The 12,975-nt window shown below is 48.4% G+C and overlaps 5 protein-coding genes across 5 annotated transcripts; 3 read left to right on the top strand and 2 right to left on the bottom strand.

The window, feature by feature from the left end:
- Nucleotides 1-12: 12 nt before the first annotated feature.
- Nucleotides 13-2,109, bottom strand: BT62DRAFT_176800 (uncharacterized protein). The gene is made up of 4 exons (XM_043179934.1): nt 1,605-2,109; nt 1,316-1,552; nt 1,207-1,266; nt 13-1,157 (listed from the first exon to the last, which is right to left on the bottom strand). The coding sequence occupies exons 1-4, from the start codon at nt 1,899-1,901 to the stop codon at nt 264-266; spliced, it is 1,488 nt and encodes a 495-aa protein (XP_043039238.1). The 5' UTR covers nt 1,902-2,109; the 3' UTR covers nt 13-263.
- Nucleotides 2,110-6,796, bottom strand: BT62DRAFT_176907 (uncharacterized protein). Its single transcript, XM_043179935.1, has 14 exons — nt 6,348-6,796; nt 6,129-6,299; nt 5,413-6,077; nt 5,203-5,283; nt 4,344-5,154; nt 4,087-4,295; nt 3,869-4,035; nt 3,706-3,811; nt 3,442-3,656; nt 3,230-3,389; nt 2,950-3,183; nt 2,690-2,900; nt 2,331-2,631; nt 2,110-2,280 (listed from the first exon to the last, which is right to left on the bottom strand). Exons 1-13 carry the CDS (start codon nt 6,736-6,738, stop codon nt 2,369-2,371), a joined length of 3,684 nt encoding a protein of 1,227 aa, XP_043039237.1. The 5' UTR covers nt 6,739-6,796; the 3' UTR covers nt 2,110-2,280; nt 2,331-2,368.
- Nucleotides 6,797-7,045: 249 nt separating this feature from the next.
- On the top strand, nt 7,046-7,812 carry BT62DRAFT_896503 (uncharacterized protein; the record flags this gene model as incomplete). Its single annotated transcript, XM_043183264.1, has 3 exons — nt 7,046-7,232; nt 7,286-7,461; nt 7,516-7,812. 3 exons carry the CDS (start codon nt 7,046-7,048, stop codon nt 7,810-7,812), a joined length of 660 nt encoding a protein of 219 aa, XP_043039236.1.
- Nucleotides 7,813-8,018: 206 nt separating this feature from the next.
- Nucleotides 8,019-9,905, top strand: BT62DRAFT_1006763 (uncharacterized protein; the record flags this gene model as incomplete). Its single annotated transcript, XM_043177272.1, has 10 exons — nt 8,019-8,099; nt 8,148-8,214; nt 8,370-8,596; nt 8,645-8,923; nt 8,990-9,076; nt 9,145-9,213; nt 9,261-9,388; nt 9,417-9,625; nt 9,675-9,722; nt 9,799-9,905. The coding sequence occupies 10 exons, from the start codon at nt 8,019-8,021 to the stop codon at nt 9,903-9,905; spliced, it is 1,302 nt and encodes a 433-aa protein (XP_043039235.1).
- A 511-nt stretch (nt 9,906-10,416) lies between these two features.
- On the top strand, nt 10,417-12,267 carry BT62DRAFT_1006762 (aromatic compound dioxygenase; the record flags this gene model as incomplete). The annotated part of the gene is made up of 6 exons (XM_043177271.1): nt 10,417-10,660; nt 10,717-11,063; nt 11,114-11,186; nt 11,239-11,340; nt 11,391-11,583; nt 11,634-12,267. 6 exons carry the CDS (start codon nt 10,417-10,419, stop codon nt 12,265-12,267), a joined length of 1,593 nt encoding a protein of 530 aa, XP_043039234.1.
- Nucleotides 12,268-12,975: the final 708 nt, after the last annotated feature.

Raw genomic sequence — 12,975 nt, 5'->3', positions numbered from 1 at the left:
AAGATCACGCTTTTCAGGGCGTATCCATTCACTGGAGTGATGCGAGTGCGTTCTCTTAGTAAAGAGTCAGATGATTCTGTAGATCATGCCCTAGGTCCTGTCAGCCTGAGTAAGATTCAACTTCAGCACCAGCCGACTGGTGCGGATGTATGATGGTGAAGATGGAGAACAGTGATGGAAACATGTTGCATTGCGAAATAAAGATACAATTGCTGTACAGAGATTATCGAATGAGATACAACGAAGCAAGATGGAGAACAAATTCATAAGGGTGGTGGTGGACGTTTGATGGTGACCGGTTTAGCCGCTGCGGGACCAGAACCCTGACTATCACCTGTTTTCAAACGCTTGGCAAGTGAGTCCTCGGAGGTGTTGGCCGTTTCCTCCCTCTGTCTCTTCGCGGCAGCACCGAGGACACTGAGAGAAGGCCCTTGAGCGGCAGCTACAGCAGGCGCCAATCGCCCTCGCGCAGCAAGACCGCCGCGTCCACGTTCTGTTCCACGAGGGGGAGCTCCGCCTCGTCCCCGATGGGGCTGTCCCGAAGGTGCCTTATTTGGTAAGGGCTTTGTTTGAGATGTGGATGCCGTCGAGGTCACTGCAGGGCCTGTCGGTGGCGTCGGCTTTGGTGCGGTGGACGTGGAAGGTTGAGAAGATGACGCAGCTAGAGCACCGGCCGGTACTGTGCTGGTCCGAGGTTGTGTTATAGACGAAAAGTCCTTCTCTGGAATGAAACCTTGCTGATGCCACTGGCGGACCTGGCTCTCGAATAACTTGATCTGAGTTTCGACGTCCTTCAGCTTACTCTGACTTCGAATAAGCTGACCATCCTTCAATACTAGTTTCTTCTGAACCTCCATCCTGCCCCTTTCTACCGCAGCGTCAAGTTGGTGCTGCGAAGGAGCGGCTTCCGCCTTCGCAGCCTCAACTGCAGCTTTCAATTCCTCTTCGTGTTTAGCTGCTAGCCTGGTCTCAAGGGCCTTCAACTCCTCAGCATGCTTCTCTGCGTAATCGGCAGGCATTGATGTAGTTGTGCTTTGCAATTCTGCTTTCTGCTTCTCCAGCGCAGCGGCAATAGCAGCTTCTTGTTCAGACTTGGCCTTCGCTTTATCTTCTTGACGCCCCTTATGTACAGTGGCGAGCCGATTCTTCATTTGCTCCTAAAAGTATGTTAGGGAATTTCTAAAAGTGAGGTGGTATGGACCAAACCAAAGCAAGCTTCATGGGGTCAAGTTTTCCATTCACAGTCTCGTAATTGTCTTCTGCAACCTAAGCACACATCAGTGGCCGCTGAGTGGTGATCAAGGCTATGGCCTACCTTTGCCTTTGCAAGGGCATCCTCTCGAGCTTTAACTAACTCCGCCTTCTCGGAATCCCAAGTCCGTCTGGCTTCCTCGATGGTCCCGTCTGCGAGAGAAGTAGAGGTAGATCCTACAGCTGCTTTCTCCGTCAAGAGTTTATCACGTTCTGCCTTCAGTTCCTCATTCTCCTTCTTCAAATTCAGAAGTGCGTCACGCTCAGAGATCAGTTGTTCTTTCTCTTTGGTCAGCTGGATCTACGAAAAACCAAGTTACGTTAGAGATTTGAGGAACAGGCGATAGACATACGGTTGTGGAAGTCTCTTCCAACGGTTGTTGTGCAGCGTCTGAGGTCGATTGGGCACTAGTGGCCTTATCGGACAAGAGTGAGGTCTTCTCCGCTTCGAGAGCTTCAATCTTGGAAGTGAGGGTATTGTTCTCCTCTATCAATTGTACCCTCTCAGTTTTTAGACGGTCCATGTTACCCTTGAACCTTTTGAAGTTGTTCTCCAGCTTCTGACCGCGTTCCTCCAATTTGTCTCTCTCGGTTTTGAGTACCGCACTCTTCTCCTTCAGCTTGGCATTCTCATCTTGAAGAGTTTGCATTTCGACGGGATCGATGCGATCGTACTGCAGATGTGATTGGAGATTGGATGTCGTCAAAGCACAACAATAAAGGTACCTTGCTCAGAAGTTGCGTGTTCCTTCCTTGCCATCGTTTATTTTCCTCCTCAAGACGCTGGACGTGGACTTTGCTAGCATCAAGTTCAGCTTGCGCGACACGTACTTGTTCCTTAGCGGGTTCCAGCTGCGATGATAATTCCTTTAGCTGGACATCCAGCTGTTTAACACGTTTGGCATGGCGTTCACTCTCCGCACGAAGAGTAGAGTTGCTTTCTCGAAGGAGGTTAAGCTGGTTGATCCGCTCCAAAAGTTCAGCATGTTGGGATGCAGATGCCGCGGTCTGCACAGCTCGTTCGCGTTCCTGGTACATATATAAGACGATAACACGGAGCGAAATAGAGCGCAGCCTACCTCCGAAAGTGTGGCCCGTGTCTCATTCAAAGTCTCCGTCAGGTGCCCAACCTGCTTCGATAAACGCAGATTCTCCTGCTTACAAAGGTCGAGCTGGAGCTCAGAAATGCTCTTATCCTTGCGCAAATAGCCAACGAGGGATCGCAGTTCTGATAACTTAGCATCGTCTCCAATGACCCCTTCACCTTCGCCAGCAGGAGCGTCGGAAGAAGTCGCTGCTTGCTTGATACGTGCTGCTTGGCTGCTGACATCTTCCAAGTGTCCATGTAAAAGCTTGTTTTGCTCAGCAAGCGCTTGATGGCTAATAAAGAGATTACATTTCAGGCATAAAATCGACAGGGTGTTCAAAACTTACCGGCGTCTTACTTCTGCAAGCTCAGCATCCAAAGTCTCCTTCTGCTTCTTCCAGCTTCCCTCTGAGGCAGCCAGCTTAGCAGTCGCTGTGTCAGCTGCAATTTGACTGTCACGGGCCGCCGCTTGGGAACCGGCCAGTTGTGCATTCAGTGCTTCAATAGCCTTCCTCGATTCGGCATGTGCAACCAGCTCATTCGAATAGCGCTCCTCAGCAGCCTTTGAGGGAAGTAGGCACGAGAAGATCATTGGAAATCAGGGGGCATACCTTGGCACGTTCTTCTTGCAAACGAACTTGCTGCTCGCGACTTGTACGATCGCTCTCGGAGTGCTTCTCAGAAGTGCTCAAATCAATGATGGTCTCTTCTAGAGTCTTCTTGTCGTTCGTCCAAGCAGTACGTTCGACTTTGAATGTCTTCTGAAGTTCGTTCAATTGAGCTGTAGCACGTACGACGTCTTGCTGAGCTGCCTCTAGCTTCTCTTCGAAGGCCTTGTTTTCCGACTATAACATGTCAGACTACATCTCAAAACAACCGGATAGAACATACTTCAAGTCTCGTGAACTGAGTTTCCATTGAAGTCCTGTACTGTTCGTGAGTAGACTGCAAGCTCTCGAGTGCGGCCTCAGCAGCCTGACTAATTGATTCGAATTGTTGGCGTTGTTCTCTGGCTGCTTGGAGATCCACCTTGGCAATCTTTAACTCGGCCCTGTCGTACAATGAGTGGCATCCGAGAATTATTGGACCAGTGTATCACGCACCGAAGTTCCGCGACCTCCGCTTCAAGTTGTTGTTCCTTGCTCATATCTTGAGTGCTACGAGAAACACCAAGAGTACCAGAGCGCCGCTCGTATACCGCAAGTTTTTCCTCGCTGCCTTGAACGTGTCTAGTCAAGTCTTCAATACGGTCCTCGAGGTGCTTCTTGCTGGTTTCGGCACCAACGAGAGCTTCCCGGGTCTTGGAGAGTTCTTCGACCTATTCGATATAAGATTGAATCAGAGAACATTTTGAGATTCATACTTACATTCTTGTCAAGTCTAGATTGAAGTTCCTTGAGTTCGATATCCTTTTGCAGTGTGAGGTTTCGGACATTATCTCGTTCTTCGGTCAATTGGGCCCGCGAATCTTGCCTAAGTAGCATTGGAAATATTAGAGACTCAAACTCCGCGAATAGAGAGTAGACATACATTTGTGCTTCCAAGAGTTGCAGCTGGCTTTCCAAACGGCGACGGTCATTCTCACCGGATCGTTCAAGATCGTTGTGCATTCTCTGGACACTGCTCATCAAGTCATTGAGGTGAGAGCGCTCCAAACTCAAGGTCTTGTTTTCCTCGACGAGTCGGTGTTGTACGTCCTACGTTATGATTAGACAGTCTTCTTTGAAATAAATAAATAAAGAACGAACATCCCAAATCTTTTTCTCAGCACGTAGATTTGCACATTCATTGCGAAGTTGTTCAATTCGGCTGTTAGCCAGTCGAAGGTCTTCCGTCACACGACCGCATTCAATGTCGACTCGAGTCCATTGATCGAACAACTGCTGGTTCCGCTTGCCAAGGTCATCGAGTTCTCGAGCATGCATGCTATATTGTTCTTGATTGATCTGGTTCCTCTCTAAGTGTTGTCAGAATTAGGAGAAATGAACTTGAAAAAGTATCATACCGTTATAGTACTCGCCTCGTGCTTTCTCTTTGGCAAGCGCGGCCTGTAATTTTCCGACCTCCTTCTGAGCAAGAGAAAGCTCTTCACGGAGCTTGACAGAGTCGATGCCCATTTCTGTACGATACGCCTCGAACTGGCTCTGAATTTCTGCCAATTCTCGCGCCACATCGGAAGGAGGCTCCATCGTACCAGCGTTGCCATTGATACGTCCATTGGCACCGGCTCCTTTATCAGAACGTGCTAGGAGCGCCGCGAGCGTGTCCCGTTCCTTGACATATGCTTGCAACCGTTTGTCGCTGCTCCTCTTCTCATTCTCCATCTTTTCTTCGAGGTGCTTAATGATAGCGTGAGCTTCCCGAACGGCTTCATTTTGTTCTTGCTCCATCTGCGCCCTATACTCCTTCTCCTCATCTTCCAGCTTCTTTGCCAACTCTCTGGTGATAGCAAGGAGCTTCTGGTTCTGCTCCTGGAGTCCATTAATAGACTTGAACAAGACTAGATTGTTGGTGATCAAGACGTCAACATCAGATTCCTGCTGAACAAGAGCAAGATCTTCTTCAGCAGGGAGAGTAGGGTCATCTCGACGTCCGATTTCACGAAGTAGATTCTGAACCTGTCGGCCGAGATCATCGCGCTGCTTTTCAAGAAGTGCATTTTCGCGTTGACTCTTGCCCAGTTTCTGTGAGTTCTCTTGTACAAGAATGACCTGAACGTCACGGTCGGAGAGTGCTTGTGCAAGCTGAGATGCAAGTTGAGCCGCTTCGGTCTGCAGACGTTCGTATTCTATGCGCTGTTGGGAAAGAATGGGGGCCTAACGACATGGTTAAACTCTGAGTACACATCTTTAAAGGTAACGCACCCTCTCTTCGATCTGTGCAAGTACTTCGGTCAATGTACGGTCCATGTGATCATACTCCGCCGACTTCTTCGCATAATCCTCCTGAAGACGGACATAATCAGCATAAACTTCAGTAAAAGTCTTGCCGGACTTCTGCGCTTTGCTCGCCATTGCCACGGTAGGACTTAGACCCATCATGCCGTCCAGACTCTCGTCAAGAATGCCTCTTACTGGAGTTCCTGGAGTACGGCTTGGAACCGGTAACTCTCCTCTGCCCATTCTCTCGATAACGGTTTCCAACCGCTCTACTTTCTTTTCTGCATCTTCTCTGCCCTTCCTTTCCCTTTCCACCTCACCTCGCAAAGCACTCTCTCGTCTGTCGGCCTTCTCTCCGACAGCATCCCATTCCTTTTCTATTGATGCCACGAAGTCTTTAGCTTCTTTCTCTCTCTCTTCCAGCATCACGACCAAGCGTCTCAACGAGGTAGTCTCCTGGGTAAAAGTGGCCTCCTGCTCAGCTAGCTGTCCGGTAAGGTCTTGTACCTTAGTCAAGGCCTGGGTGAGCTGATGCGTTTGAGACGTGTGAGAAGATTGGAGCGCCTTGAGAGAAGACTGTGTCAACTCGTTGTTCTGAGAGACTGCGTCAAGGTTTGCCTGAAGAGTGACCACTTCGGCTTGTTTGGCACGTCGATACTTGGTAAAATCGTCAGACTTGACAGTGAGCTCGGAGTTGATACGCTCGACTTCAGAGTGAGAAAGTTCAAGTTGCTGGGTAAGAGAGTCAAGCTTGAACTTTGTGGAAGTCTCCGTAGATCGTAGCTCTCGGACTTGATTCTCCAATGTCTGGTGCTCCTGGCGAGCATCCTTGAGATGCTTCCGTAGGGTTTGAATTTCCTCTAGAAATGCATGTCAAACAGAGGAAGAAAAAAGTTCAATATCGGGCTGACCTTCACGTTGAGTTTCATCCTGTTTCAACCGACTGACTACAGCCATGACATCGCGTTTTTCACGTTCGCTATCTTCCAAACATCGCCGCACATCTTCAAGCTCGGTAGAAGACGTAGACTGAGTAGTGGAAAGCCGTGATATCTCGGCTTTCAACTCGGCTTGAGAAGAAACTACAATGATACTCAGCCACGACATCAGCCAGAAATCCAGTCACTCACCAAGCTGGTCTCTCTCTTGACTCAGATCTTTCAGCTCTGTCTGTGTGGCCTCCAATTGAGACTCTAAATCCCTAGAGAGTGATTCCTTGTCCTGTAGCGCCTGATCAAGTTCGACGTCTGTCTTCTCAGCTTCAGCGCGTAATTCATCGACTGTTCGCTGGGTGGCATCCAAATCTGCTGCTTGAGACAGTGCAAGACGATACAAGGCAAGTATAGTATCTGACGAAGGGTAGGCGAGAGTTGCATTGGGAATTAACGTTGAAAGAGCGTCAACGTCGAGGTCACCGGGAATGGCAACGCTTAGGCTCGTGTCGTCCACTGGAGAGCTAGGCGCAGCATCTTCAGATGCACTAGCGAGTGCCTTGGTTTTTCTCCGAGTTTTCATAGACATGGCGCCTTGTGGAGTCGTCGCTTAACGACAATCCTCACTAAAAGGACTTGAAAGGGAGCAAGTTCTTTCATCAATAGGATTAAGTCTTATGTAATCATTTCCAAACATAGATGAATTTATGTGTTATTAGGAGAGCTTTGGTCCGAATCTCTTCCCAAATATGGAAGGCTCTCGCTAGAATGTTCGGCTGTGCTTATTGACCTCCGACCAGGAGTGTCGATGGGACGCGTAAGCCCTCTTTAATTCTTTATAAGTAACAGCCACCGCTACAGCATCTCTATTCTTTACTACTATCTTCTATTTTCTCATGGCTGGAGACGCGCAATTGCTTGCTATTGGAAAGCAGTGTTCCCATTCTTCTTGCCTCCTTGTCGACTTCCTACCCTTTAAATGCCAGCATTGCGAATTGCCGTACTGCCAGGAACATTTCCTTGCGAGAGACCACCACTGTTCCAAGTATGACGAGACGAAACACAACCGCGTGGCTCCAAATTGTACTCTTCAGTGGTCAAATATCCGTTCCCTTTTGTTCACAGCCATCTTCTAGGTCCTCTTTGCAACGAGCCCGTAACGATACCTCCAGGACAAGACCCCAATGTCAAGATGGAGTCCCATTTTTCTGTGGAATGCAGCGCCACGACAGGAAAAACCAAGACGAAGTCCTTACCTGTCTGCCAAAGAGTTAAGTGTGGCAAACCACTGTACTCACCTATTCGCTGCGACGTATGTTTTTGTTCTTTGTTTTACTAAACCCATGAGATCAATAGTCTGATGTAGAAATGTCACAAACAATTTTGCCCGTCTCATCGCTTCCCAAGTGACCACGGTTGTTCTCCGACATCGGCTATCGGCGCGAGTCGACTTCTGAGTCTGAATACCAACTCCATCACTACTAATGCCAAATCTTTCAATGTAAAGGCCTCTGCTGTTGGTACAACCGTTGTAGATGCAGTGAGGAAGAGCATACCATCGTCATCTTCGGAGACCTCAAGTCAGAGAGGGGCATCGTCGGTCTCTACCCCTTCCAAACCTACATCGTCCCTTAGCAAAGCATTTTCGAAAACTGACCGGTAAGTGTTCATTCATTCCTGTTGCCAAGTCACTCATGACGCCTTAGCTCATCTCTTTCTGAATCATCAATCATCCTCGTTACATCACCAACTTCACCAACGCCTGTTCATGATATTGACAACAAACCTGAACCCGCAATACGGTCCACGTCATTTGTTCCACCCCCCGTCTTTGCGAATGCTTAATCTGTATCCACTATCAATCTTTCAATGTTCACTGTATCCATAAGACGCGCGAAGGCTGAGAGGGAGAGCCGGAGAAAAGCTTTGCAAGCTCGTGCACAGAAGGGGGTATGGGATCATTTTGTCCTGTCAAACTCTTATCTGATCACTCCTTAGCTATTGTCGGCAGAGGAGAGGGCTGTGTTAGCAGCAGAAGAGGATCAAGCTGTTCGTGAGAAGAAAGGTGACTGCGTCATCATGTAGCTCAAGTAGTACATTCATACTGTGGACTCTGGATCTCATTTCTTGCAAAGCTATTCCATGTGTTTTTACTTTTTACTTTTTTTCTCGAAAATTTTTTGTGCGCTCCAATCGAGGACATGCGATGGAGATGTCTAGGCCCAGATTTGCAGAGCGCTTTAACCAAAAAAGAGTCCGCAAAGACAACACAGAATATATTCGGACTTACTCAACGAGGACCTATGGTACTAAAGGCCGTGCTTGCTGCCAATTACGTACCCAAGTTTGATCAGACTTGCTCTGTTCTACTCCGAGACGACGCAGTACTTGCTGCGGCCAGGGCTGGATCTCTGATATCTCCACTTCAAGCGTGGCTGGCTATGACGGTGGACACACCTGCAGCTAGTATTCGAACTGACATTTAGACGCTGCAGTGCCAACTATCAAGACGTATGAAGAGCCCAGAGACTTTTAATGACACAGTTATCATCTTTATTTGCGGGTTCAAGGCGCATGTTTTTTTATTCGCAAACCAAGAAACTAGACCCGGCAACGACTCGTCGCTCTCCGCAGTATACTGGCAGTTCGTCTCCGATGCGTCGAGCTTGGTTGGAATTGCAAATACTTCCAGTGCATATCGACCCTTGCGGCAGTTACTGATAATCCAAGTCAAGTCCGTACCTAATTCTGCCTCAATTTTGTCGATTAAGATTGTTCTGATATTCCATTCTGGCGGGTAATTGTAACAACAACATAAAGTGGCCTGCCAAGCAACTCAGGCGCAGCCCGACCTTATGCGAGCTCGTGGCGGGACCCTTTACAATACAATTTTACCTGCTAAATCATCTGCAGTGGCTTTCTATGCTGTAAGTACTTTGTGAACGTTAAACCGGAACAATCATGGATGCTTGATTTGTTTGCAATGAAAGTGCAGAGGGATGGCAGTCCCTACGACCTGCCCACCTACCGGTTTACGCTATCCTTCTCAAAAGAACTCTACTGTGTATAACCATCTATTGTGGCTACAAGACAACTCTGAAATCTTCGTAGGTAAATCATTACGGATTGCACAGCCGTCGTGGCTCCGTCGTCACCGATGCTGGCTGGACATGTACATTAGCCATCTTCCGCTTTTTATCAGTTGCGAGACGCCATCCCCTTGAATTTCGAAGCATAAGGTACTTATTCTCGTTGACATGACTGTAGAAACCCGACTGTGCTCGATGATTTTCTCCATGCCTTACTCGCTCTCTCGCCGATGATTCAGATTTTATACATCTTTTGCTTCATTCCTAGCTATGGCAAAGCCTTTTCCCTAGTAAAGAATAGCGGCTTCATTTGCTGTTCCGCAACCACCCCCAGGCTTTCCGATGTCGACAGTCTAAGGCCGAGTGAACTGGCAACTTCCCCGAAGGGTTTGCGCAGCCTGTTGCATATCGGCATTGTGACTCTCCTTACGTGCAGTTGAAAAATGTCGGCTGCTGGAGCTTTTCCCTGGGAGCGAAATTCTCGGTATGCGCCTAAGTTGATTGGCTTACGAAAGAAGTCCCTCCAATCTCCTGGTACTTACAATCATTTTTTTGCGCAGAGCAGGCCTCTTACGACGAGTTCATATGGGGAAAATTCGGTCTCGTTTTCTTGGAAGTTCTTTTCTTCGCACCAAGTCCTGTCGCCGTAACTCTCAAGTTACAATAAGTCTGTATTCGATGTGTTCTCGTCTGTGTTCGTAAGATCCACACATCGAGTACAATTCTGGGGACTTATAAACTCAGTCGAGATCATCGTGATCGGACAGTTGCGTCACAGGATTCTGTAGTTCATGTTCGACCCAGGACCTTCGAGGATTTTTGGCAGCCATTTTATGTTTTTTTTTGTAAGTGTCACTTCCCTTCCGACCATTCGCCCCACATATGTTGACTGCGGCTTTGAAGACGCCTTTTCCCTGAAATTTCTTTCAATTTTTAGTCCCCGGTCGGTCGGACAGATTACCACAAGTCTCGAGACAGAATGGAGAAATGAATGAACCAATGACAGGCGGCGTATTTTTTTTCCTACCTGGCATCAATGCCAAGGGACATGGAGGATGTCGCAAGACATCGACAAAGAACTTTCCTAGCTGCGCACACTGGAATGACAAGTATAAAGGCTGCTTAGTCTCTGCCAGGAATGTCATCGCACTTGGATACTTCTGCCTTGATTGCGCACTATGGTTAACTTTCCTTCTCTCGTGTCTTTCATTCTTCTCGCTGCGTCCGCCGCTGTTGCGCACCCTGTTGCTGCTCCTTTGAGCAAGGGGGAAGTCACTCCTCGTGCTGAATTCCAGCGGGCTGCTCGTCGTTCGTTAGGCAACTGTCAGGATACCCTCCACCGTCGCGGACACCTCGAGCGGTCCGCCGCTCGCCGTAGGGCATTGGCAGATGATCTCCGTCGCAAGCGTGGCCTTCCTACCGGTGAGTATTTTCATTGATTCATCTGCTTTCCTAGGAAATTAATATATTCTTTGAAGACAATCTTTACAAGCGCCTCTCTTTGGACGATGTTTTGAATACCAGCCATCTGTCCAACGAGACTGATCTGACCGTCGACACCAACCCCTTCGAAGGAAACGCATCATGTGTCCTCAATCCCGAGACCACGGAAGGCCCGTACTATGTTGATGGTGAATACGTTCGCTCGGATATTACTGAGGACCAAGAGGGTGTCTACACCTACGTCGATGTTGAGCTAATCGATGTCTCCACTTGTGAACCCGTTTCCAACGTGTACATTGACTTTTGGCACTGCAACGCAACTGGTGTCTATGCTGGTGTGGTAGCTAGTGGAAACGGCGATTCATCCGACGAGAGCAACTTGGTAAGTCACAAGCAGTGGAAGTTCACATTTTTCTAACCTGTTGCCTACAGAACAAGACTTTCCTCCGCGGTATCCAACCGACCAACGACGAGGGATATGCCCAGTTCGAGACTATCTTCCCTGGTTCGTGATGATAATTTGCTCCGCTGCATCATTAATAACAACCCCTTTTCAGGTCACTATACTTCCCGTGCTACTCACATCCATGTCGTTGCGCATAGTGACGGAACGGTCCTTACCAACGGTACCTTCAAGACCGACACTGTCCGTCATGTCGGTAAGTGTGTGTTACAGACCGTATGTCTAGTTACTGATCCATCGCATTAGGCCAGCTCTTCTTCGACCAGGATCTGATCACCATCGTTGAAGCGACGTCCCCATACTTGTCTAACACTCAGGTTTTGACCACCAATGATGATGATACAATTTTGACCGAAACTGTTGAGGATGAGACCAACGGTGTTGATCCTGTTCTTGAATACGTCTACCTTGGTGACGATGTCTCCGACGGCCTCCTCGCGTAAGCTTTCGTAGCTATTCCAGGAAATCATTTATTAACATTTGTTTTAGGTGGGGTTCTGTTGGCATCGACCTAACGGCCAGCTATAGCATTTCGGCAGCGGCTACTCTGACAGAGGATGGAGGCGTAGAAAATGAAAGTTCATTAGGTGGTGGTGATATGGGTGCCCTGCCAAGTGGATCGGATTTCCTGTCCGGAGCTATTCCTTCCAGCACTGGAGAACTCCCTGGATCTTCCGTCGTACCCTCATCTACCGAATCATCATCTTCTGTGTCCTTATTCTCTTCTTCATCTTCCTTCGCTCCCGCTATCCCGTCATCGTCCTCATTGGCCCCCGTTTCTCCCTCGCCCTCGTCATCTTTATTGGCCTCCGTTTCGCCGTTCTCTTCTTCTCTTCCGGTAGCAGTGACATCCTCTACAGCTCAGAGTGGCGCAACGCCTACTCAAGCCAATGGTGGCTCAGGTCCCGCTGGCTCTCCCAGTCAAGGTGGAAATTCTGGAAGCAACCAAGGCAGTCAAGGCGGTCAGAGTGGTACCAGCCAAAATGGTCAGAATGGTCAGAGCGGTACCAGCCAACATGGTCAGAGCGGCAGCCACCAGTCAAATGGGCAGGCCAGCAGCAATCACAACGGAGCTCAAGGTGGAAACTCGGGAAGTTCTGGTCACAGTGGCTTCGGTTTTTAGAAATTAGTAATGTGATGGTGCAGTCGCAACTTCTATATACGCTACGTAGGTAAAATCACATTCTAATAAATTAAGAAAGATCAAGCAGCAGCTTCGAACATCGGCCTGGTCGATAAATAGCATGCCTGGAAAGCCCTCCTACTTTGTACCCATGCAGACCTTCACATACGGCTGAATCTTTGTCATGCCTGTCCATACCTGTGGGTATTTTTTCCTTCCACCGATTTATCTTAATTACGTAGTTATTCACTTAGGTGTTCCATGCTAGGACTGCTTGCATTTCCCTGTGTAACTTAAACCGTACATACGAGCTCTAGTATAATCTTGCCCTGCCTGTTTTGCTCTGCCCTGTTGTAAGTAGAGAGCAGAGTAATGTAACAGAGAACTAGAATTAGCCTCTCGAGAGAGAAACGTTCTACTTAAATACATTTCGTATTACTTCGAGATCTTTCTACGAGATACTAAATAAGTCCGGATCACGATCCAAGTCAGCTGCCGCTGACTGGCATCGTATCTTCGAGTACGTTCTCGTACTCGCTCGGGATTGCTATCCCAACATGCCCATCTCAACCCGTCGTCTCTAGTACGGCAGAAAAGTTCTCCCTTGAAAACTTTCTTGTTTTTTTTGGAAATAGGCAGTAGATTTGGCGGAAAGGACTGGCGCGAACTGTTGGAACATGGCCGAGGAGACATATATAAGTGGCGTAC

The sequence above is a fragment of the Guyanagaster necrorhizus genome (genome assembly GCF_019112545.1).
Source record: "Guyanagaster necrorhizus MCA 3950 unplaced genomic scaffold BT62scaffold_14, whole genome shotgun sequence".
NCBI classification, from domain to species: domain Eukaryota; kingdom Fungi; phylum Basidiomycota; class Agaricomycetes; order Agaricales; family Physalacriaceae; genus Guyanagaster; species Guyanagaster necrorhizus.
Note: the sequence above shows the minus strand (reverse complement) of the source record. Positions and strands in the feature narration are given on the sequence as shown.